The 20,389-nt window shown below is 35.5% G+C and overlaps 2 protein-coding genes across 2 annotated transcripts in view; one reads left to right on the top strand and one right to left on the bottom strand.

The window, feature by feature from the left end:
- The window catches only part of sspo (SCO-spondin), an 89,014-nt gene extending 77,133 nt beyond the window's left edge, over positions 1-11,881 (bottom strand). The window contains exons 1-17 of the mRNA XM_026201634.1: positions 11,417-11,881; positions 10,826-10,923; positions 10,477-10,686; positions 9,347-9,429; positions 9,032-9,202; positions 7,811-8,034; positions 6,385-6,487; positions 5,379-5,537; positions 5,173-5,258; positions 4,361-4,486; positions 4,135-4,291; positions 2,309-2,549; positions 2,079-2,220; positions 1,873-1,996; positions 860-1,032; positions 567-785; positions 321-486 (exon numbers count right to left, since the gene is read on the bottom strand). Of these exons, the coding sequence (XP_026057419.1) occupies positions 321-486; positions 567-785; positions 860-1,032; positions 1,873-1,996; positions 2,079-2,220; positions 2,309-2,549; positions 4,135-4,291; positions 4,361-4,486; positions 5,173-5,258; positions 5,379-5,537; positions 6,385-6,487; positions 7,811-8,034; positions 9,032-9,202; positions 9,347-9,429; positions 10,477-10,686; positions 10,826-10,878 (2,437 nt within the window). The 5' untranslated portion in view covers positions 10,879-10,923; positions 11,417-11,881. The remainder of the gene's footprint in view (positions 1-320; positions 487-566; positions 786-859; positions 1,033-1,872; positions 1,997-2,078; positions 2,221-2,308; positions 2,550-4,134; positions 4,292-4,360; positions 4,487-5,172; positions 5,259-5,378; positions 5,538-6,384; positions 6,488-7,810; positions 8,035-9,031; positions 9,203-9,346; positions 9,430-10,476; positions 10,687-10,825; positions 10,924-11,416) is intronic.
- Positions 9,700-19,702, top strand: LOC113042653 (amiloride-sensitive amine oxidase [copper-containing]-like). The gene is made up of 6 exons (XM_026201636.1): positions 9,700-9,800; positions 14,904-15,096; positions 16,068-17,612; positions 17,780-18,068; positions 18,154-18,286; positions 19,371-19,702. Exons 3-6 carry the CDS (start codon positions 16,076-16,078, stop codon positions 19,638-19,640), a joined length of 2,229 nt encoding a protein of 742 aa, XP_026057421.1. The 5' UTR covers positions 9,700-9,800; positions 14,904-15,096; positions 16,068-16,075; the 3' UTR covers positions 19,641-19,702.
- The last annotated feature ends 687 nt before the right edge of the window (positions 19,703-20,389 follow it).

Genomic DNA, 20,389 nt, shown 5'->3' with positions numbered 1-20,389 from the left:
AAATTTTATTAATTTTAATTTTAATAATAAATATTATAAACAACTACATTATGTAAAAATAGAATATTACAAATATCATACTATTGCATAAAATAATATATTTTATGTATTGATAATAATGTATACACTAATGTATACACTAATATTCACATATTATTCTTAATAATAAAACCTAATATAATATTAAAGTAAAAATGACACAATTTCTTGTAGCAGAATGTGCGATTTTACCACTTTGAATCCTAATGATTAAGCATTAAATGATACATGATAATGCATGAAGTGATATATTTAATGAATGTAAGGAAGCGGTTTGTTACAGCAGAACGTGTTGTTTCTCCAGCTGAGCGGCGCCCCCTGTTGGGCACAGTGCAGGGCGAAGGCGGTGAGGACGGTGCACTGGCAGGAGTTCTGCGGGCCGCAGCTGCACACTTCACTGAGACACAGACGCATGTACGGCTCTCTGTCCACCACATCATGACACGCCTGCAACAGACGCTTCAGATTCACTGCTTGATTCGACCGCTTCAACAGTGACCAACACTACTGACCTGAAACACACTCACCTGAAACACAGCGCTGTGAATCACCGAGCACACACGCTCTGCGTACTGCCTGCGCTGAGTGTGTGTCCCGCAGGGGTCAGAGGTCACCGCCGACGGCAGAGGGCATGAATCTGTTCTGAACTTGGCCGCAAAAGATGCCACGCTGTTCTCCACGTCCCCTTCAGGAGTGGTGAAATCATCACGCTGACTCCAGCTCAGAGTGCCACATAAACCACGAACCTGACAGCACAACAGACTTCAGCTAAACTCAAATAACACATCGATCTGAAGAGATGAGTGTGTTACTGCGGTACCTTATGAGCAAACCCCGGCTGTAGGGTGATGAGGAGCAGAGGACCGTCCAGATACCACATCATCTGAGCTCCAAACGCCTGGATCAGAACAACACTGGATGAAGCTTTTCTGACCATCAGATCTCCTGTGATCACCGGCAGAAGCTCCCGCTGACCGTTCAGCGTCACCGAACCTGAGACCAACACAACAACACACTGAGAAAGTGTCTACACTACATGAACTTCAACAAAAGTGACAGTAAAGACATTTCAAATCAATGCATTTGTTTGTGTTGAGTAAAGACTACTGAAAAATTTTTAATATATCATGGTTTCCACAAAAATATTGTGCAGCACAACTGTTTTCAACATTGATAATAATCAGAAATGTTTCCTGAACAGTAAATCATCATATTATTCTGATTTCTGAAGATCATGTGACACTGAAGACTGGAGGAATGATGCTGGAAATTCAGCTGCATATCACAGAAATAAATTACAGTTTACTATATATTCAAATAGAAAATAGCTTTTTCAAATTGTAATAATATTTCACAATTTTATCAATTTTACTGTATTTAAGATAAAAAAAAGCAGCTTTAGTCAGCAGAAGAGACGCCTTAAAACACATTTAATTATTGACATGGTATAAACAATAAAAGTAGCCAACCATGAAATATAAACTACTATAATAAATAAATAATGCATAAATGAATTACAGTAAATAAATAAACAAATGTATAAAACTACTAAACATTTGTCTTAAACAAATAAACCAAAATATACAAATAATAAATACCAAAAATAAATAAAATAAATTTAACTAATAAATTAAATTTCAATTTTATTTAAGGTGTGATTAATTAATAAATACATTGAAAAGTTTTAATGCACTTCTTTCACTTGCTTTTAAGATTTAAATACAAGTTTCAAATCATTTTTAAATGCCACAAAACTTTAAATTATCTTAAAGTGTAAGAAGCATCTTTATAAATCTCCTTAACTAACTGTAGATGTGCAGATGGATAGATGACCTGTATCTGTGACAGTGACTGTCGTATGAAGCGCAGTGACCGTCATCTCTCTCAGACATCCAGCGGCTCCTCCTGCACACGCTCCTCCGCTGATGCTAACAGAGAGCTTTTTATCCACAAAATCCTGCAGACACACCACAGAGATGCTTTCAGACGATCTGAGAGACACAGTGAAGCTGTAGATGCGTCTCCTCGGGGTCACTGACCTCTACAGCGGTGAAGCGGCAGTCTCCGGCCTGCAGACCGTATCTCTTCTGATCGAAGGTGGTGATGTGCATCGCTCCGATCACAGCGCACTGAGCTTCACACTTCTCTCCAGAACATTCCCACTGCCCGGCGCGACACACACTGGGACACACAGTGAGAGGGACCTTCAGCTGAAGCACACAGACGCAGTGGTTTCTGTGTGTGTGTGTGTGTGTGAGGCTCGACTCACCAGGTGTTGCAGCGCTGTCTGATGCTGTCTCCTGCTCTGTAGCTGTGGCGTCTGTGGAAGCAGGGACAGTCGTCCCGTCGCAGACACTGACCCGCGTGCAGGTACAGACCTGGGGGACACTCGCACCCCCCAACACACTCGTCCCGACACTGACCGGACGCCGGAGGACGAGGAGACGAGCAGGTGGGGGGACAGGACGACACACAGTCAGAGAAGACCTGAGCGCTCGGACAAACACGCTCTGAGGACCAAACACAAGTAGGTTCTTAAACATTAATAAATAAATACAATTACATTTAAAATACTATATATATATATATATATATATATATATATATATATATATATATATATATATATATATATATATATATATATATATATATATATATATATATATATATATATATATATATATATATATATACTAATGCAAACCAAAAAAAAAAATGCATTGATTTATTAAAATATTTTTAACAAGTAATAAAATATATATATATATATATATATATATATATATATATATATATATATATATATATATATATATTTTTTTTTTTTTTTTTTTTTTTTTTGTTGTTGTTAAAAATATTTTAATAAATCAATGCATTTTTTTTTTTTTGGTTTACATTCATTTTTTTCAACTATAAGGATTTCAATAAAACTTGGAGCAACAAAATCACATCTTTAGTCTTTATCTAGAAAAATAATTCAATATATTTCCGTACTAGTAATGCTATTTTTGTAGTATATACAACTTATATATATTTAATTTAATTTATATACTATTCCATTTTTGATAAATTTTTAATGAGCATCAATTTTAAGTTTCATTTTAATTAAATTGTTTTGTGCTTTTTACTTTAATTTACTGTTTCATTTGTATTTTATATATATATAAAGTTATTTTAGTACATTTACATTTAGACATTTAGCAGACACTTTTATCCCAAAAACTTAACAATGAGGACAATAGAAGCAATTAAAACCAACAAAAGATAAAAGTTTTAAATTAAATTAAAATTAAACATTAAAGTGAGTAATGTTGCCTTGGCAGCTAGATGAAATAAAATATTTTATGTTTTTATTTAAAGCAATGAAAATGATTTAGTTAACTATTATAACTATTATCATTTTAGTGCTTCAACTTATTTTAGTCAGTTAGTAACCACAGAATACCGTATCCCATCATGCAATGCATTCAACTCCTACTTGACTTGTTGTGTAAAAATATTGTGTAAAAATACATTTTTAGACAACACTGTAACAAAAAAATGCACAGAAATAATTTTAATATTTCAGAAAAAAAAAAAAAAGACAGAAAAATTATGTAAAAGCATGCAACATGCAGTGAGAAAATAATATCATTGCGAAATATTTGCCATTGCATAACTTATTAAATTTCACATACTATATTTATTAAAAAATAACATGCGGACTATAGTATATTCAATACACAAGTAATGCATTCGGGAAATCATCATCTTAATAAAGTTATTGTGTGAAAATTTATTTATAAAAATAACTAAAACTGGTAAAAATTTAAAAATAAAAATTGTGTAGCCTAAATGCACTGTAAGTTGCTTTGGATAAAAGCGTCTGCTAAATGCATAAATGTAGATGTAAAACAATACACTCTAAAAAATGCTGGATTGTTTCAACTCAATTTCGTGTCAAATATGGACTAACCCAATTGTTAATTGTAAATTGTAACCCAATTTTAATTTAAAAACAGTTATTTTACCCAAATTTGTGTTGAAACAATCCAGCATTTTTCTAAGAGTGCATGTTTGAATATCACAAAATCAAGTTGAAGTATGAAGTACCACAGAAGCCGGCGCTCCTCCAGCGGATGATGACGTGTTGTTGTGCACACTCGCGCACGTAGCCAGCTAACGTATCACACACAGCTGTATCTCTGTCCTTCACATCCACACTGCAGTACAGATACAGACACGTGTCGATATACGGACCGGGATCCACCTGAGCAGACCGAGACGAGGTTAGTCATGAACTATGATCTACAGTAGTTTATATTCAGTTCAATCTAACCTGGTGATGGCAGTGTGAGAAGGGAGTCTCTTTGAGCCGGTGACAGGCTGTTTCTGCGTCCCGCCGGAGAGAGACATCACTGGACAGATCACAGCTGTGACCCAACTCTGCTGCATCACTACACACCTGTGTGTTACACATCACAATAATGAGACTACACTACCCACAATGCTTTAAGCCAGATGTTTTTAATGCAATACAGTTTACGTTTATATAGCTCATTTCACAATACCTTTTGACTTTAACTTCATTAATTTTTTTCATGCTATAACTTGTAATAAAGTGCAACTTCTTTAAAAAAAAAACTCTTTTGATTACTGGATGATGTGCATTATATATTATGTTAGTTGAAGGTAAAATCATCAATATGGCAACCCGGCTTGAACTAAGCGTGATTTATAAGGTCAAATATAACATGCATTAACAAAGTTGCATTACTGTGTTATTATTGCTTAAACTTTGACAGCTTTTATCAGCCGATTTAGATTTTTTTTTTTGTATTATTTGAATCTATTTTTTTTATTTTTAATGTAATATTTATTTATTGCATCTTTAATACAACTCTATTTAGACAGTTACTGTATGCTTCCATCCAAAACAGGGTATATGGATGTTTATACTCTGTATAAATGGGTACGTGTTTATACATGTAAAATATCTGATTACTGTATGTAAACATGACCAATGCTATTTAGAAACCTTTTTGAAAAAGCTATTGCTATTTAGAAACTATTTAGAAGGATTGCTATTTATTGTAGAAAAATACATTTTTTTCCAGTTTTACCAAAGAATAAAAAAAAGGTGTTTCCTACTTGTCCTTGCTGATCTTGGACACGCCATGAGTTTCCAAAGCTGGCAGCGTACTGAGACACACTTCCGCCGCTGGTAGTGAAGTCATCTGTAGGAAATAAAAACATTGCATTGCATATTGCATGAAAAACACTGCAAATTAGAAATGCATGAAAAGAGTGAAATATCAGATTTTGCAGTTTAGTCAAACCAGGCCTGATGTTCTCACCATCTGGGTTGTTGTTATAAACGCCGCAAAGCCCCCTAGTGGCAGCGAGGTGTTCAGCGGTAACCGTCAGATAGACGGTGTTCTCCATGTCAAACTTCAGTCTGACACCCAAACCACTCTCCACAAACACAAAGTCACCCAGCCAGTGAACGCTGACTCCTGACGGCACAAGAAACACACTTTCATCACAGAATACACACACTTATTGGCTTAGTAAACAACAGAATATGCAATATCTTCCTGAGAATAGAAATACTCCGTCCTGCCTTGTGCTATTGTTCAAAAAGGAAGTCAGGGTTATTATCGATAACTAAATCAAAAACTAGAACTAAAACTATTAACAGCATTTTTGCTAATTAAAATAAAACATAATGGCCTGGTTTTACAGACAGGGCTTAGGTTAAAACAGAATTGTTGAAGAATGTTAATAAATGTGGTTTAGAAAATAAAAACAGAAAGAAAAAGTAAAAAAAGAAAAGATCATTTTAGATGAAAAACAAACTAAGAAAATATAAAAATGTTGCCTTTGCAAAAAAAAAAAAAAAAAAAAAAAAACTGAATGAATACTATTACTTAATAATATTGTTAATTAATAATATTAAATAAAATAAAAATGACAAAAGCACATAAAAAACTACAATTTAGATAAATAAATAAACATGAAATCCTTCAAATAAAAGAAAAAGTAAAAAAAGAAAAGATCATTTTAGATGAAAAACAAACTAAAAAAATATAAAAATGTTGCCTTTGCAAAAAAAAAAACAAAACAAAAAAAAAACGAATGAATACTATTACTTAATAATATTGTACATTAATAATATTAAATAAAATAAAAATACAAAAGCACATAAAAAACTACAATTTAGATAAATAACCAAACATGAAATCATTAAAATAAAAGCTTTTTCTAAATATTTATAAAACTAATCTAACATAATGAAGCTGTGATATATAACATGATACACATGTAGTAGTAGTTATGAAAGTAGCTGTGTGTTTTTCATACCGTTTTGCAAGAGAGGTTCACCCTGCGCTAGTGTTAACCCATTAACAGTCACATTGGTTTTATGTATGGACACCAAGCCAAGACCCAACATCAGCCGCAGTCCCTAAAACACAGAACAAGCTCATACACATCAGCCAGAACCAGCAGCTGTCCTCAATTACTGCTGGACGCTGCACAAAACACAAAAAACACCCATACACAACATAAAGAATCACCATCATATCCCAAAGTCCCAAAACAAATTATGTGCTTTGTGTGTGACTGATGTTCAACACTAGCTGCCAAGTTTCTGGCTTGTCGGTTTCATCGATTTCTGTAGAAGCAGATGTCCAGTTTTTATAAATGACTGTTTTGTTTCCTAGAAAATAATCTGATGTGCTCATAGTGAACTGGAACAGACTGGAGCTAGATACAAAAATAAGTGCAATGAGAATATGAGCTAATTTTATTCAAAATATTCTTTTGCATCAAACAAATACACTAAACAAGTTTCCTAAAGATATTCATAGAACCTCTGGGTCTCAGGGTCAACATGAAATAGCATTTGCAACCAATTTTACCCCTGAATATGATGTATTTTACTGTAAAACTGGATTTTCTGCAAAGATGTGGGACTTTATTGCATGCACGAAAAAGAAGGAACATTCTTTATAAATGGTTCGTTTTCGATAAAAGATGTGTTTAGAATATACTCTTCATTCGCAACTTCATAAAGTAAAAGTCTTTGGGAAAAATGTACTTTTTGATGAAAGATTATGATTACAAAACTTGTTTTTAGAATAAAATGGTCTTTGGAGTAAGTAAATCATGCAAAATAAGTCTAGAAACAAGAATTAGGAAATGAAATGTGGTTCATTTTGATGTTATGTTGACTTTAGTAGACTTTATGTTTGAGTGAATATACTAAATGTGATGCATTTCAGGCTAAAACTGGATTTTCAACGAGAAATAAAATGCAGTTTGAAACTTGCTTTTATCCATCATTTCATAATTTAAAGGAAACGTCTTTGAGAAAAATCTAAAAGTACTTTTTGAAGAAAGATTAATGAAGATGAGAGATAAAAGAAGATAAAAAATAATAATATTATAAATATTTTGTGCACAATAAGTTTTAAGAAAATAAATAAGGTCCATTTTGATTTCATTTGCATGAAATGGCATTTGCGACCAATTTTTGCATTAGAAATTTGATTTAATTAATTAATTTGATGCATTCTTTTGATGAAAGATTATTAAAACAGAATAGAATTTTTAGAATAGAACAGTATTCAGAATAAACTAATTATGCACAATAAAAGCAGAAACTAGTACTAAGAAAGAAAATATGTTCCGTTTTGAGTTTACAATGATTTTTCTAGACATATAATACAGGTGTGTGTGTGTGTGTGTGTGAATATGAACTCATAGCGAGTGTGTGTGTGTGTACCTTCCGGCAGTGTCCCGCAGGATCACACTCGGTGCTCATGTACACGGCCCACGTCCCGTCCGTGGATGAGGCCAGCAGGTACGTGCAGCTGCCCTGGAAGTGGAAGTGTTTCCGGTCAAAGGTACGGTAGTGTGTCCCGCCCCAGCTCATACAGGTGCCAGACGCCTGCGGGTCACGAACACCACGAAACAGCCCCCCACGAACCACAGGAGAAGAGCTGACGTCTGAGGAGAGACAACGGTTGACAATAATGTCAGTAAACAACCAGGATATATAGCTTGAGGGAAATCTTTAGCCATAAATGTAAGACTTTTACACTTGAATTGCATGTTATTTCTTTTTTGGTTAATTTGGATTACACAGTTCTACACAAATTTAATGTGATGCATATTTGTCAATCATACATGAATGAAACAGGTCAGACTTCTGTAACTTTATATTTCATTATAAATAAATCCAATTTATTTCAATTTTATGCATTTTAACTGGATTAGTCATAGAATTTCACAGCCATGTTCATACTTTTTTAATGATCAATTTTGCATCTATTAGATATTACTGAAATATTCAATCATGGCGAGTGTTTTTCCATTATTCAAAATAATTATATATCAAAATAAACAATTTTTTTTACAGTTCTACATGATTCAACTCAATTTTTAAAGTACGTTTAATGTAATTTATGCTGGCCAATTTAATTATATAATTTTTTTTTTTACCATGTAGTTAATAAACATGATGATAAACGATGCCATGATGTTTTGAGTGCAGAAAACAGTTTTAATTTATGCATTACTGACAAATATGCATTGTATTAAGATTATTAAAAAGAGCAATAAACGAGTAATAATATTTATAAAGTGCTATGACAAGTCTCAGTTAGCCTAACACAGTACACATGGCAATTAAAAATAAAATAAATAAATAAATAAAAAGAAAACAAGTAGATAGAATAGAAACAGAAGAGAGAAAGCTAGTGTTAGTGTTAGAGGGACTTTTTAAAAACATTAAAACATGTACGAGTGCAAGAGTGGGTCAAGTTTTTTTTTTTAATAAAAAAGAAAACAAATAGATAAAATAGTATTAGAATAGAGAGTGCAAGAGTTAGAGGCTCAAATAATGATGAAATAGATGTGTTTACAGCCATGTCTTGAAGAAGGCTAGCACATTTAAAATGCATGATCTTAAATTCAGGCCTGAATCTGATTTTTTGGGGATAACCTGTCAGGAGCGTGTAGGTGCAGGACAGACAGGTCTGATCGGATGCGTTTCTCCAGCTTAAACCCCACAGGTTACTGCAGCACTGCTCCAGAGCCATCAGAGACGAGTTCTGAAGCCCAGGAAACTCCTCACACGTCCAGGTGGAGTAACACTGACCCCGGGCACCAACCCCTGGACACAGACAGACAGAAAAACTCAGGAGATATGACCAGAAATGCACAAATGCATTTATGAGACGTCCTATGCAAAGAGAAATATGAGCATATTCTACAACAAATTCTACATCTGATTTAATATGTAGACATCTGATCTCACCCTGTGAGCAGTCAGGTCCGGCCCAGCCTTCACAACACCGTCTGACCGTCCGGTTCACTGTCTCTGTCTCAATGTCTGGAGGTCTGACAAAACACATGCATGTGATGTGATCATATTGCCTTTTTTAAGATTAGTTCCATACATGCTTAAATATAAAAAATGGTTGCATTTGCAATATTGGCTTTGTAAGGATGAATAAGCAATAGATGTGAACGTTAGATGTCTGGGATGCTCTGTAATCAACCACAAATGTTAAACTCCACAATGAAAAAGAGGAAGAGTGCTAGATGCAGACGTAAGCCACGTAAGCGATGTGAAGGACATTCATCTTATTAGACATGAGTCGCAGACATTATTATTTGCAATTGCCTCCAATGAGACTTATAACTACAAACCAGAGCAAGCAGAAGAGAGTCTTGTACACCATTCCTGAAGAACTTCAGCTTTCAGACAGGTGAGTACTTTATGGTTTAGGCTAGATTTGACTATCCTAACAATATCTGAATAATCGTAGGGCGAAAGGTGTAAGATTCAAAAGTAGGTAAAAAGTAACAACGTCATTTAGTAAAAACAGGGGTTAATGTCTGACATTAGAATATAAATAGCACAGTAACTATACAACAATAATACATTTTTATCAGCCTAAAATGTGCTTATTTGTTCATTACAATGTTAAGAATTATGTGGTAAAAATATGTAAAAATATTTTTGGGTTTTGGTGGACAGTGTGATCAAGGCATTTTTATAAGACATTCAACAAAAACATTAAATTAAGTCTGGATATATTTCTAGTAATTCTGATGACAAATACGCACATGTTCACAACTCCAAGATCTTCTAGAAATTACACTTTAAAAAAAAAAAAAAAAAGACTTCATTTATCCAGGTTTTTCCAACACATTAAGACTTTAAGAGTTTTATCTAGAGTTTTAGTTGTTTTAGCTCATTTTAAAGTTTGTTAATCTTGAAGCCCCCTTGTTGAGAGCCACTAGATTACACACACACACACACACAAAAACACTGCCCATTTTTACAGTCTGCACAATCCTAATATTAATGCATATGTTTGACATAACTGAGGAACCGTATCTAATCTGACAGAATGAGTGGGGTACTGATGTCCTCCTCACTTGAATATGTAACAGGAGGCTTTAGGTCCCTGTCTCTTGTAATAAAGTGCGATGCCGTCGTCTCCTCCGTGTTCATGCCTCATTCGCTCCACATCCAGCCTCCAGCCCTGAGTGTTGAACTGATAGACGGTGGAACATTCCACCTCACGCTGATCACGGGGGGACACCAACCTCTCCACCTTCTCCTCCACCACACGCTCACACCAGTGCCTGCATCACGAAGAGTTTGTTTAAATCACTAACCCTAAGATTAACAAAGCTTGACTTAGCAAGCAAACAAAGGCTACAATTTAAAAATGTGAATCAGTATTTGTATTTTTTAAAGTTAGGTTGTAGTAAAACATCTCACCCCATGACCACGACCAGATTAAACCCCAGAAGAGACACGAGCAGAAACTTCATTGTGTCTCTGAAGAGCTGAAGTTCTTCACCATCAAGGTCAAGAAACTGCAATTAAAGAATGAATTATATTATCTGAGGATGAAACGCCCACTGAAAACAATTATTTAGAGCTAAACAATACAGTAGATTTAATTTATACTAGTATCTGTCGGAAATTTGGACACAAATTTGTTTTTCATATAACTATATATACTCCAATTATTCATTTAAAAATTTATAAATTATATATATTATATATATGTTTTGAGAGAGAGAGAGTAACTAGTAAAATTATAAAGCTCTTTTCTAATGTCTTTTACACTTATTTAACATGTTTTTACATCAAGTTATGAAGTTCCAAGGGGTCAAAATCAATAGATTTATTTCCTAATAATACAATTTTTGTTTGATTGATTTTTTAAATTGTAATTTATAGATTATTGCTGTAATATGTTTTTTTTAAATTGGAAGACAATGATTAAAATTAACATAAAAAGGCAGAAGTTGAAGATGAATTATAATAATTATTTAGATAAGCATGAGTGAAGTGAGTTTTTACCTGAGTCGTCAGAGTTGATCTGCAGCACAAAAAAAGTCTGAAATTGATTCTATATTCCAGTATAGATCTTTTTTTATTCCATATCCATACAGCAGTAGATAATCTCCGTAATTTCCACAGGTGTTGGTGGTTATTTGGTCGTGTTGTGTGCTGCTTGGTAGGTTTTAAATGGTGAGGATGGACAGTCCCATGGCAGCAGGTGTAAGGCGTGTCATTGGTGGAAAGTCCGGTGGGTCACAGCTGTACATGCATCCATTAGCTCAACGTTTGATGACGTCAATGTTTAGCAGTACTCTGTCCTAACCGAGGAAAGGGGTAGTGAAGTTACCAGTATCCCTCTGGTGGAGGGCTGTTTGTGCAAGTCTAATCCTGTAAAGACTCACTTTGGTGGAAGGATTTCAGGGGCGTTTATTTAATAAAGTAAGTCAATAGGTGAAGACCAGGGGGCATGTAAACGCAACCAGTATCACTGGCCCAGAGCTTCAAAAGAGATTTGGGGGTGTCCAGACACAAACACAGCTGCCACCATCTAAAATTTCCAACAGTTTTCCTCTTTATTTTAAAATACATGGCTTTTTAGGATGCTCTTTAATGATGAAGAAGAAGAAGAGTGTAAGGAGCAGTGTATGTCTTTCCATCCAAGATCCATGCAGTATTGTGTTTGAACGCATGACCTCTGACCTTTACAGGAGGTTTGTAGTTTTCCATGTTGAAATGCTTCCTCCAATCACAGCAGAGTCAGTGTTAGTCAGTTTGACTTCCTAAAGTGTGTAAATAAGAGATGTTCAAACATTGAATCATTTGTTTGAGTAACATTAGGTTTTCCTTTTTTTTAACACTAGTGGTACAGAACTTTAAATCGTATAATTCCATACAGTTTTACTATTCAATATCTGTAAAATATCATGCTTGAATGAGTGACCGCTGACCTTTAGATGAGGTTTGTGTTCTCGCATTTAAACCTACCAACCAACACATAAACTGACGTAAGAACTACTCAAAAGCCTATGGGAAAGAAAACAAATCTACTGCTCTATGGATTAAAAAATAAATAAAATGAGCATAAAGAGGCGAAGGAATAAGTGTGTGAAGATCTTAAAAGAACATTTTGTGCTTAAGAGCCAAGGAACGCTGTGTCCCTACCAATATCCAGTCACTATTAAATTGTCTCAACCAATATTTAAAAAAAATGTAACCACTGTGGTTGTAATTTTGGCAGTATCTGAAGTAAGTCATACCACTGATATTACCAGAGAATTTAGTCAAACGAGTAAACCGAGCACTGTTCAACACTCACTTCAATGGTATGCAATGACAGAATTTTGTTGTTGTTGTAAACATCATGCTTTTTCACTTATTTCACTTAATGTCATAAAACTAGTGAGATATTCCAGTAGTAGTACTGAGAGTGTGTTGTAAACACGGCTTGAACCGCTCCAACTGATTAAAACTCAAACTTAATTCACTAGCAATAACATGTCAAATGAGCCATTCTTTTAAAAGTCTGATATTGAAATATCCATCCAATTTCTGCACAATCCTTGCAATGCTGTGCTTGAATGAGTGACCTCTGACCTTTAGGGGAGGTTAGACTTCCTCTAATCCGAGTCTGACATGTAAAAGTCACCGTAGGTTATTTGGTTTGACTTCCTGAAGAGTGTAAACAAGATCAATTCAAACACTGATCCATTTGTTTGAGATTAGGTTTGCATTAACATTTGTAACACTGGTGGAAAGTTAAAAACTTACTCTGTCATTGGCTTAAACAAGGAAACTTTCCAAAGAACAGCCTCTCTTTTGGGAGTCGGCGTATTTTGGCTTTCTGTACAGTCTTCTTATTAGACTAATTATTATGTTTTGTTTAAGGAAGAGATGTGGATGGCACAGATGCACAATAACTAAAGCAAACGGCACACGCTGTCTCTAGATTGAGAAATAGACATAAAATGTATGTCAAACATTAGTTTGTAAACAACATTTGTATCAATTTGTTTCCACATGCTACAGTTACAAGCCTCTGCATTCATTTGTTAATGATTTTTCAACCATGATTCTTGGGAAAAACAATAAAATAGTTTTAAATAATGAGTCAGAGTTTGAAATAAATAAACTACAGTATACTTCACACAGATATGGACACCATAATTTGATGTTTAGTTGTCTCACTTCCCCTTCTTTTGAGCTTTTGTATTAACAGGCTATTTGAGCGTTTGTTTATAACATGTCTTTCCAGCTAAACATCTGCATCACAAGAATGTATACAGCCAAGGCATATGTGTTAATATTTGCAAAGCCAGAAACCTGATTATAATTTTTATATCTGGAGTAAAACTGTTGAAGTTTAAACATAACACAGATACGGTCTCATAAAACTGAGAGCCAGCAGAAAAGATCTTATAAACTTAAGACAGTAATATAAATACTGCACTTATAACAGATTACTACTTTCAGATGAAGTGATTGTCATTAAGTTTTCTGCAGGCCAGGGTTATGAAAGACTCAAGCTAATAATTAACCATAAGAGTCTCAGATTAGGTGAGGAATGATGGGCTGTTTCATATCAGGTGGGTCTGACCAATCATATATCAGTGCTGTTAAACTATCAGCCACTACAGTTTAATAACAGCTTCAGCTGCATGTCCAATTCCCAGTCCCACATTGCTCACACTGTAACTCACTTCAGCTGCCAGATTTGTGTTTCACCCTGTTGAAAAAATGCATATGAACTGTATTGATCTAACATATGTGAACTGAATTGCATGTTCACTGCATTTTAAAGTTTCTTCACCAGGGTTATTATTTTAAATCATAACTCCATGTTGCATTAATTTCCTAGTGGTAAACATTTGCTTCATTAATGCATTTTAACTTGACTCGCCTTTGAAATATCTTTGATATTTTTGGCTTCACCACTAAATGTCTTACCTGAAAGTGTGAAGACCACCTAAATTCTGGATGCAATAACTGTGCATGGAAAACATTCAACATGCATTCGTTGCTAAACTGGTATTAATATGACAATACCACATTTAAATAACAGATGCTGTTATTGGCATCTTTTCATGCCGTAGTTGTTTTACATTATCTTTTCAACTTGCTTTATGTTGTACATTTACATTGCATTATTTATCTAACTGTATATAATTCTGTATTGCATATTCCACGTTCAATATTGCATTTTCTAATTTGCAGTGATATAGTGCACCATATGTCACAACCATTTGTGAATTAAAATACAGATATAATTGAGTAAAATATGAGGTAAAAGAAGTATTTTTCTTCCTGATATTTGAAAATTGACCAAAATGCAATATATGTGTTACATATAAACAGTGCATACACCTGCCTGTCAGCATGCAACTGTGTGGTATTATCAATTTTACACTGAAACAGATTATGATAGTCTGATACCCTGTGAAACATGCATAAATGTGCACAGATTATGCAAGCAAATGCATCAATCATCTCTTGCTTTGTTCTTCTGAAGTTTTATGACCTTCTGCTGGCCAATCACCTTCTGTTCAAGAGAGGTGGGTGGTAGATAAAAGCAGAAACATCATAGCTGTATGATTCAGAAGAGGACTGCATCCACAGGCTGATCCAAAAAACACATTGCAGCTGTAGCAGCCACACCTTCGAGGAATTTATCCAGCCTGCAAACTTGGAAACAGTATCTGAAGGTAAGCTCGTTCATTGATTTCTGCTGCTATCATTAGGTGCTCATTTTTATTCTAATTACAAGGTGAGTCACTGGACCTTTATGCAAAGGAGCGTTACATAATAGTGTAATTGAATCGACACTGCCGCAGAAAATGTCAGAAACAGATTGTGGCAGATGAAGAAAGAACACAGTGACATTCTGTGCAGCAAAGAAAACCCTGAAAACATTACAGCTTTCGGGTGACAGAAAACCAACATCAGCCCGTTACAGCTTAAGAAAGATTGCTAACAGACCTCACCGGGGTAATTACAGTACATACAGCATATTTGTTTATCTGTTTCTCATCCAAGTCAGAGGAAAAACAAGCAGGAAGCTGTGAGGAAGAGAGAGGTGTTAGCTCACACCATACTTGTATCTTTATTACTATAATTTGGTTCAGATCTTCTGTGCAAAGGACGCACTGATTCCAAGGGAGAGGTGCTCTAGAAATGATAACCTATGCTTACAAGAGCAGCTTAAACTAGATAGGAAAGTTTGAAAGACTTTACGTTAGCATTACAAAGTCTGAGAATTTACAACAGGTTGAAGTTAAAGATAGATAGATAGATAGATAGATAGATAGATAGATAGATAGATAGATAGATAGATAGAATTTGTGATATGGGTTTTATTGAGGGGAGTTTTGTGTTAGAAATGTTTGTTTTAGAAGATACTGCAGACTCTTAAAGAGTATTTTAACTAAAGTAGCATGATTTGTTGGTCTAGGCTGGCTATTGCGGGTTTTGTGTTTTAGTAACAGTTGGACAATCGTAGCCATGCTGGTGTATTACCAGTAAAAAAAAAAATGGTGCATGGGTGGTCGAGTGGTTTAACATAGCTTGTTAAGGTAGCTAAGAAGAGTGATGGGGACCAACACTCAAATTTGTTAAAATTAGTATAAAAAGTTGAAAACTAGAGTGATATGACATGAGTGGCTTGTTCACTTTGCAGGAGCCAAGATGTGGTTCTCTTGGATGCTGCTCCTGGCTTCGCTAGCTACGTCCACTGCTTCATCAAGAAGTCGAGAATGGGCTCATCACGGAGCTGCGATGTTTGCTGATCTCACTCCCAAAGAGATGAACGCCGTGAGAAACTACCTCTACTCCTGCAGCGAGCTGGGCCTCACCTCGGCAAAAGACAAGTCCCTCAAGAAGAACAGCATCCTCCTTATGGAGCTGCATGTTCCTCATAAGCACGAGGCGCTCCGTGCGCTAGACAGAGGACAGGCGAAACCTTCACGACAGGCACGTGTGGTGGTGCAGTTCGGTAACCAGGCGTTGCCAAATGTTACAGAGTACATTGTCGGACCCCTTCCTTTCCCAAGGTCTTACCAGGTGAAGACGTTTAAGGGTGGCCGTCCGATCCGTTTCGAGTCCAGGCCGATCTCCTCTGTGGAGTACGAGCATCTCAATAGGGTTCTAGAGAAAGTAGGAGCTAAGGCAAATAAGATTCTGCAAGAGAGCACTGGGTTTACTTACGGCAACTGTACTAATCGTTGCTTGACCTTCTCAGACATCGCTCCTCGTGGGTTGGCGCCGGGAGAAAGGAGGACATGGATCATGCTTCAGAAGTTTGTGGAGGGCTACTTCATCCACCCGGTGGGCTTTGAGGTCCTCGTTAACCACAGAGATTTGGATCATGAAAAGTGGACGGTGGAGAAGGTGTGGTACAACGGGAAGTATTTCGACAGCGTGGAGGAGCTTGTGGAGAAGTATGAGAAGGGGACGATCGATAAACTCAAGCTGCCGGAGCATGATGAGGAGGATCTTTTCTCAACCTACATTCCTCGTGGACACATGAACACACCTACGAATATTCATGGTGCAAAGCTTGTTGAACCCCAAGGCCGCAGATTCCAGGTGGATGGGAACTTTGTGGAATATGCCGGATGGTCCTTTGCATATCGGGTTCGCTCTTCGGCAGGGTTGCAGATCTTTGACCTCCGCTTCAACGGGGAGAGAATAGCTTATGAAGTTGCACTGCAGGAAGCCATTGCCTTTTACTCTGGAGATTCTCCAGCTGCCATGCAGACCAAATACATTGATGCTGGATGGGCGATGGGCACTTCGGATTATGAGTTGTCATCTGGTATCGACTGTCCAGAAATAGCTCATTTTGTGGACCTTTATCATTACTATGACACGGACAAACCTGTGCGTTACAGAAACGCACTTTGCATTTTTGAAATGACCACAGCGCTTCCTCTGAGGAGACATTTCAATAGCAATTTCCAAGGAGGCTACAATTTCTATGGAGGCTTGGAAAACCATGTTCTGGTGATCAGAACTACATCTACGGTGTACAACTATGATTACATTTGGGACTTTGTCTTCTACCAGAATGGCGTAATGGAGTCTAGAGTGAGTGCGACTGGGTACATCCATGCAACTTTCTTCACTGAAAATGGACTGAACTATGGAACCAGGGTTTACAACTATGTTCTTGGCAACTTGCACACACATCTAATTCATTACAAAGTGGACCTTGACATTGCAGGTGAGTTTAGCTCTTGCTTGATTATCAATGAACAATCTAAAGTCAAATAACAATCTATATTTAATGATCTCTGTGCACAAATTACAACACCATAGGTGGCAAATATAAGCCAATTGCATAACATGTTTCACTGAACAGAGATAAATATGCTCTTTCCTTTTGTACAGGGAGGGACAACAGTTTTGAAACCATTGATTTGAAATATGTTAACTTTACCAACCCCTGGAGTCCAGGACACACCATTGTGCAATCAAAACTGCATAGGACTCAGCATGAAACTGAACGTAGTGCTGCCTTCCGATTTGGCAAGAAGTTTCCTAAATACTTGCACTTCTACAATCCCAATCAAAACAACAAGTGGGGACATAAGAAGGGCTATCGGATCCAATATAACTCACATGCTAACAGTGTTTTGCCCAGGGGATGGAGGGAGGAGAATGGTATTACATGGTCAAGGTCAGCCTAAGCAATTAATTTTATAGGAATTTGTCTTTTTTGCACTCTATTTTTGAGCAAATCTTTGTTATTTTGTTGATTGCAGATACCCGTTGGCTGTAACCAGACACAAGGACAATGAAGTCACCAGCAGTAGCATCTACACTCAGAACGACCCTTGGGAGCCTGTTGTTACCTTTGAAGAATTCATTCGCAACAATGAAAACATAGTTAACCAGGTACACGGATGACTTAGACAGACTTGAGTTTGACCTCCAGTACTAAATGGACCACATGCGGTTCAAACGGGTCCTCTTGGGCACTAAAAAGTAGACACAAATCCAACAAACGTATCAGCATTTACACAGGAGTATGAGTAAAATTTTATGACAAAACAAAGCTACTATTACCAACTATTCAAAATAGCTGAACACCAGTTACTGTATTTAAATAGTAAATAAACAAAATTATCTTGACACTAATAAAAGATGCCAAATTTGCAGATTATTAAATAATTAATCAGATTAACCAATGTAGTAAATAAAAGTGTTGTAAACAAATAAAAACAGAATAATATAAATGGAAACATCAATTAAATGTCTTGTAACTCCGAATGGCCAAAACTCTGGAACAGGAACTGCAAAAAATAAAAATAAAAATAAAAATAAAAATAAAAATAAAAATAAAAATAAAAATAAAAATAAAAATAATAATAATAATAATAATAATAATAATAAAATAACAAACTACTAGTCAATAATAATAATAAATCATTGTGTTATTTAGATTATTTAAGTGCTGTTTTATTACCAATATACTAGTATAGTTTTTAGTATTTATAACTTGTTTTAGATTTTAGATTTTCCTTTTTTTCAAGTTTTAGTAATTTTGTAATTTGTGTATGTTTCAAATATGTCTATATATTTTATTAATTTTATTTCAGCCTTAGTTTTGGTCAAATTAAAATGTTTTAATACTTTTAGATTTAATTGACAATAATAACCCTAGCTGGCAGTAGATAAACTACAACAAAAAAAATAGCTGCAAGCAGCGATGGCGGGCTCAAGCCATCAGTGCAAACGCATCAGGAAAACTGTGCCCAGTGGGCACATTCATTTCCAGTGACCCTCTGGCAACCAGGTTTGAAGGGATTCGGCAATTAAAGGGTTAATCCGAACCATCAAGACTTTGAAATCACATGCACAGAACATTATATCTAACTTTAGTAACACTTTACAATAAGGTTTCATTTCCTTTGGGCTTGAGCCCTAAATATATAAAAATCTTAAAAACCACAATCGACAATTATATGTTTCTTGGCAGGATTTGGTTGCCTGGGTGACAGTGGGATTCTTACACATTCCTCATTCTGAAGACATTCCCAACACAGCGACTCCCGGAAATGCAGTGGGATTCTTCCTGCGTCCCTTCAACTTTTTCGACGAGGACCCCTCGCTCGCGTCCCGCAGCACGGTCATCGTGCGACCAGATGAGAAGGGCCAGCCGAAGGTTCAGAGATGGACTCCAGAGGTCGTAGGTCACTGTGTCTCAAACGAGTCTTTCTTCTACAACGGCACATACGCTGGAGTCTAGACAGAGACTGAGCTTGTTTCATATTGTGTTAGTGTTTGTTCTGTATATAAAATTATAAAAAGATGAAATCTGTGATGCTGATGGTGTCAAATATTTACAGTCATAAAAAATGGAGTGGACCTTTTTACTGGGATCTGAACAAATAAACATCAAATGCTTTAAATGTAGAACAATAAAACCTCACAAGCTTCTGCCCTTTTTCAAAACTTATGCATGGTAAAGATGACTATGACAATATGAGTGCTTTATATGTATTTCTGAACTGCAGGATTTTAAGGATATTTACTGTAAGTGTACATATAATGTATTGGTAACACTTTAACACCTAGTTGCCTATTAGCATGCATATTACTAGAATATTAGCCATGTATTAGTGCTAATTAAGAACATATTAATGCCTTATTCTACTCGAACCTCATTTTACATCCCTAATCTTACCCAATACCTAAACATAACAACTAACTTACTAACTATTGATAAGCTCCAAATTAAGAATATATTGAGAGAAATGTTGTAGTTAATAGTTAACAAGTGTCATCTATTCTAAAGTGTTACCAATTTATTTTCATACAAGTTTAGCAGAAATTCTCAATTTTTTTTATTAGCATAAATTCAATCCTATAAGCAAATATGTCAATATATATATATATATATATATATATATATATATATATATATATATATATATATATATATATATATATATATATATATATATATACATATATATGTGTGTGTGTGTGTGTGTG

Source organism: Carassius auratus, chromosome 24, assembly GCF_003368295.1.
Source record: "Carassius auratus strain Wakin chromosome 24, ASM336829v1, whole genome shotgun sequence".
Lineage (NCBI taxonomy): Eukaryota > Metazoa > Chordata > Actinopteri > Cypriniformes > Cyprinidae > Carassius > Carassius auratus.
Note: the sequence above shows the minus strand (reverse complement) of the source record. Positions and strands in the feature narration are given on the sequence as shown.

Bases quoted from the DNA above. Each gene is read 5' to 3' on its own strand.
- LOC113042653 (XM_026201636.1), top strand. From the start codon at position 16,076: ATGTGGTTCTCTTGGATGCTGCTCCTGGCTTCGCTAGCTACGTCCACT. The intron at 17,613-17,779 runs GTGAGTTTAGCT...CCTTTTGTACAG, and splicing joins AGTGGACCTTGACATTGCAG to GGAGGGACAACAGTTTTGAA. The intron at 18,287-19,370 runs GTACACGGATGA...GTTTCTTGGCAG, and splicing joins ATGAAAACATAGTTAACCAG to GATTTGGTTGCCTGGGTGAC.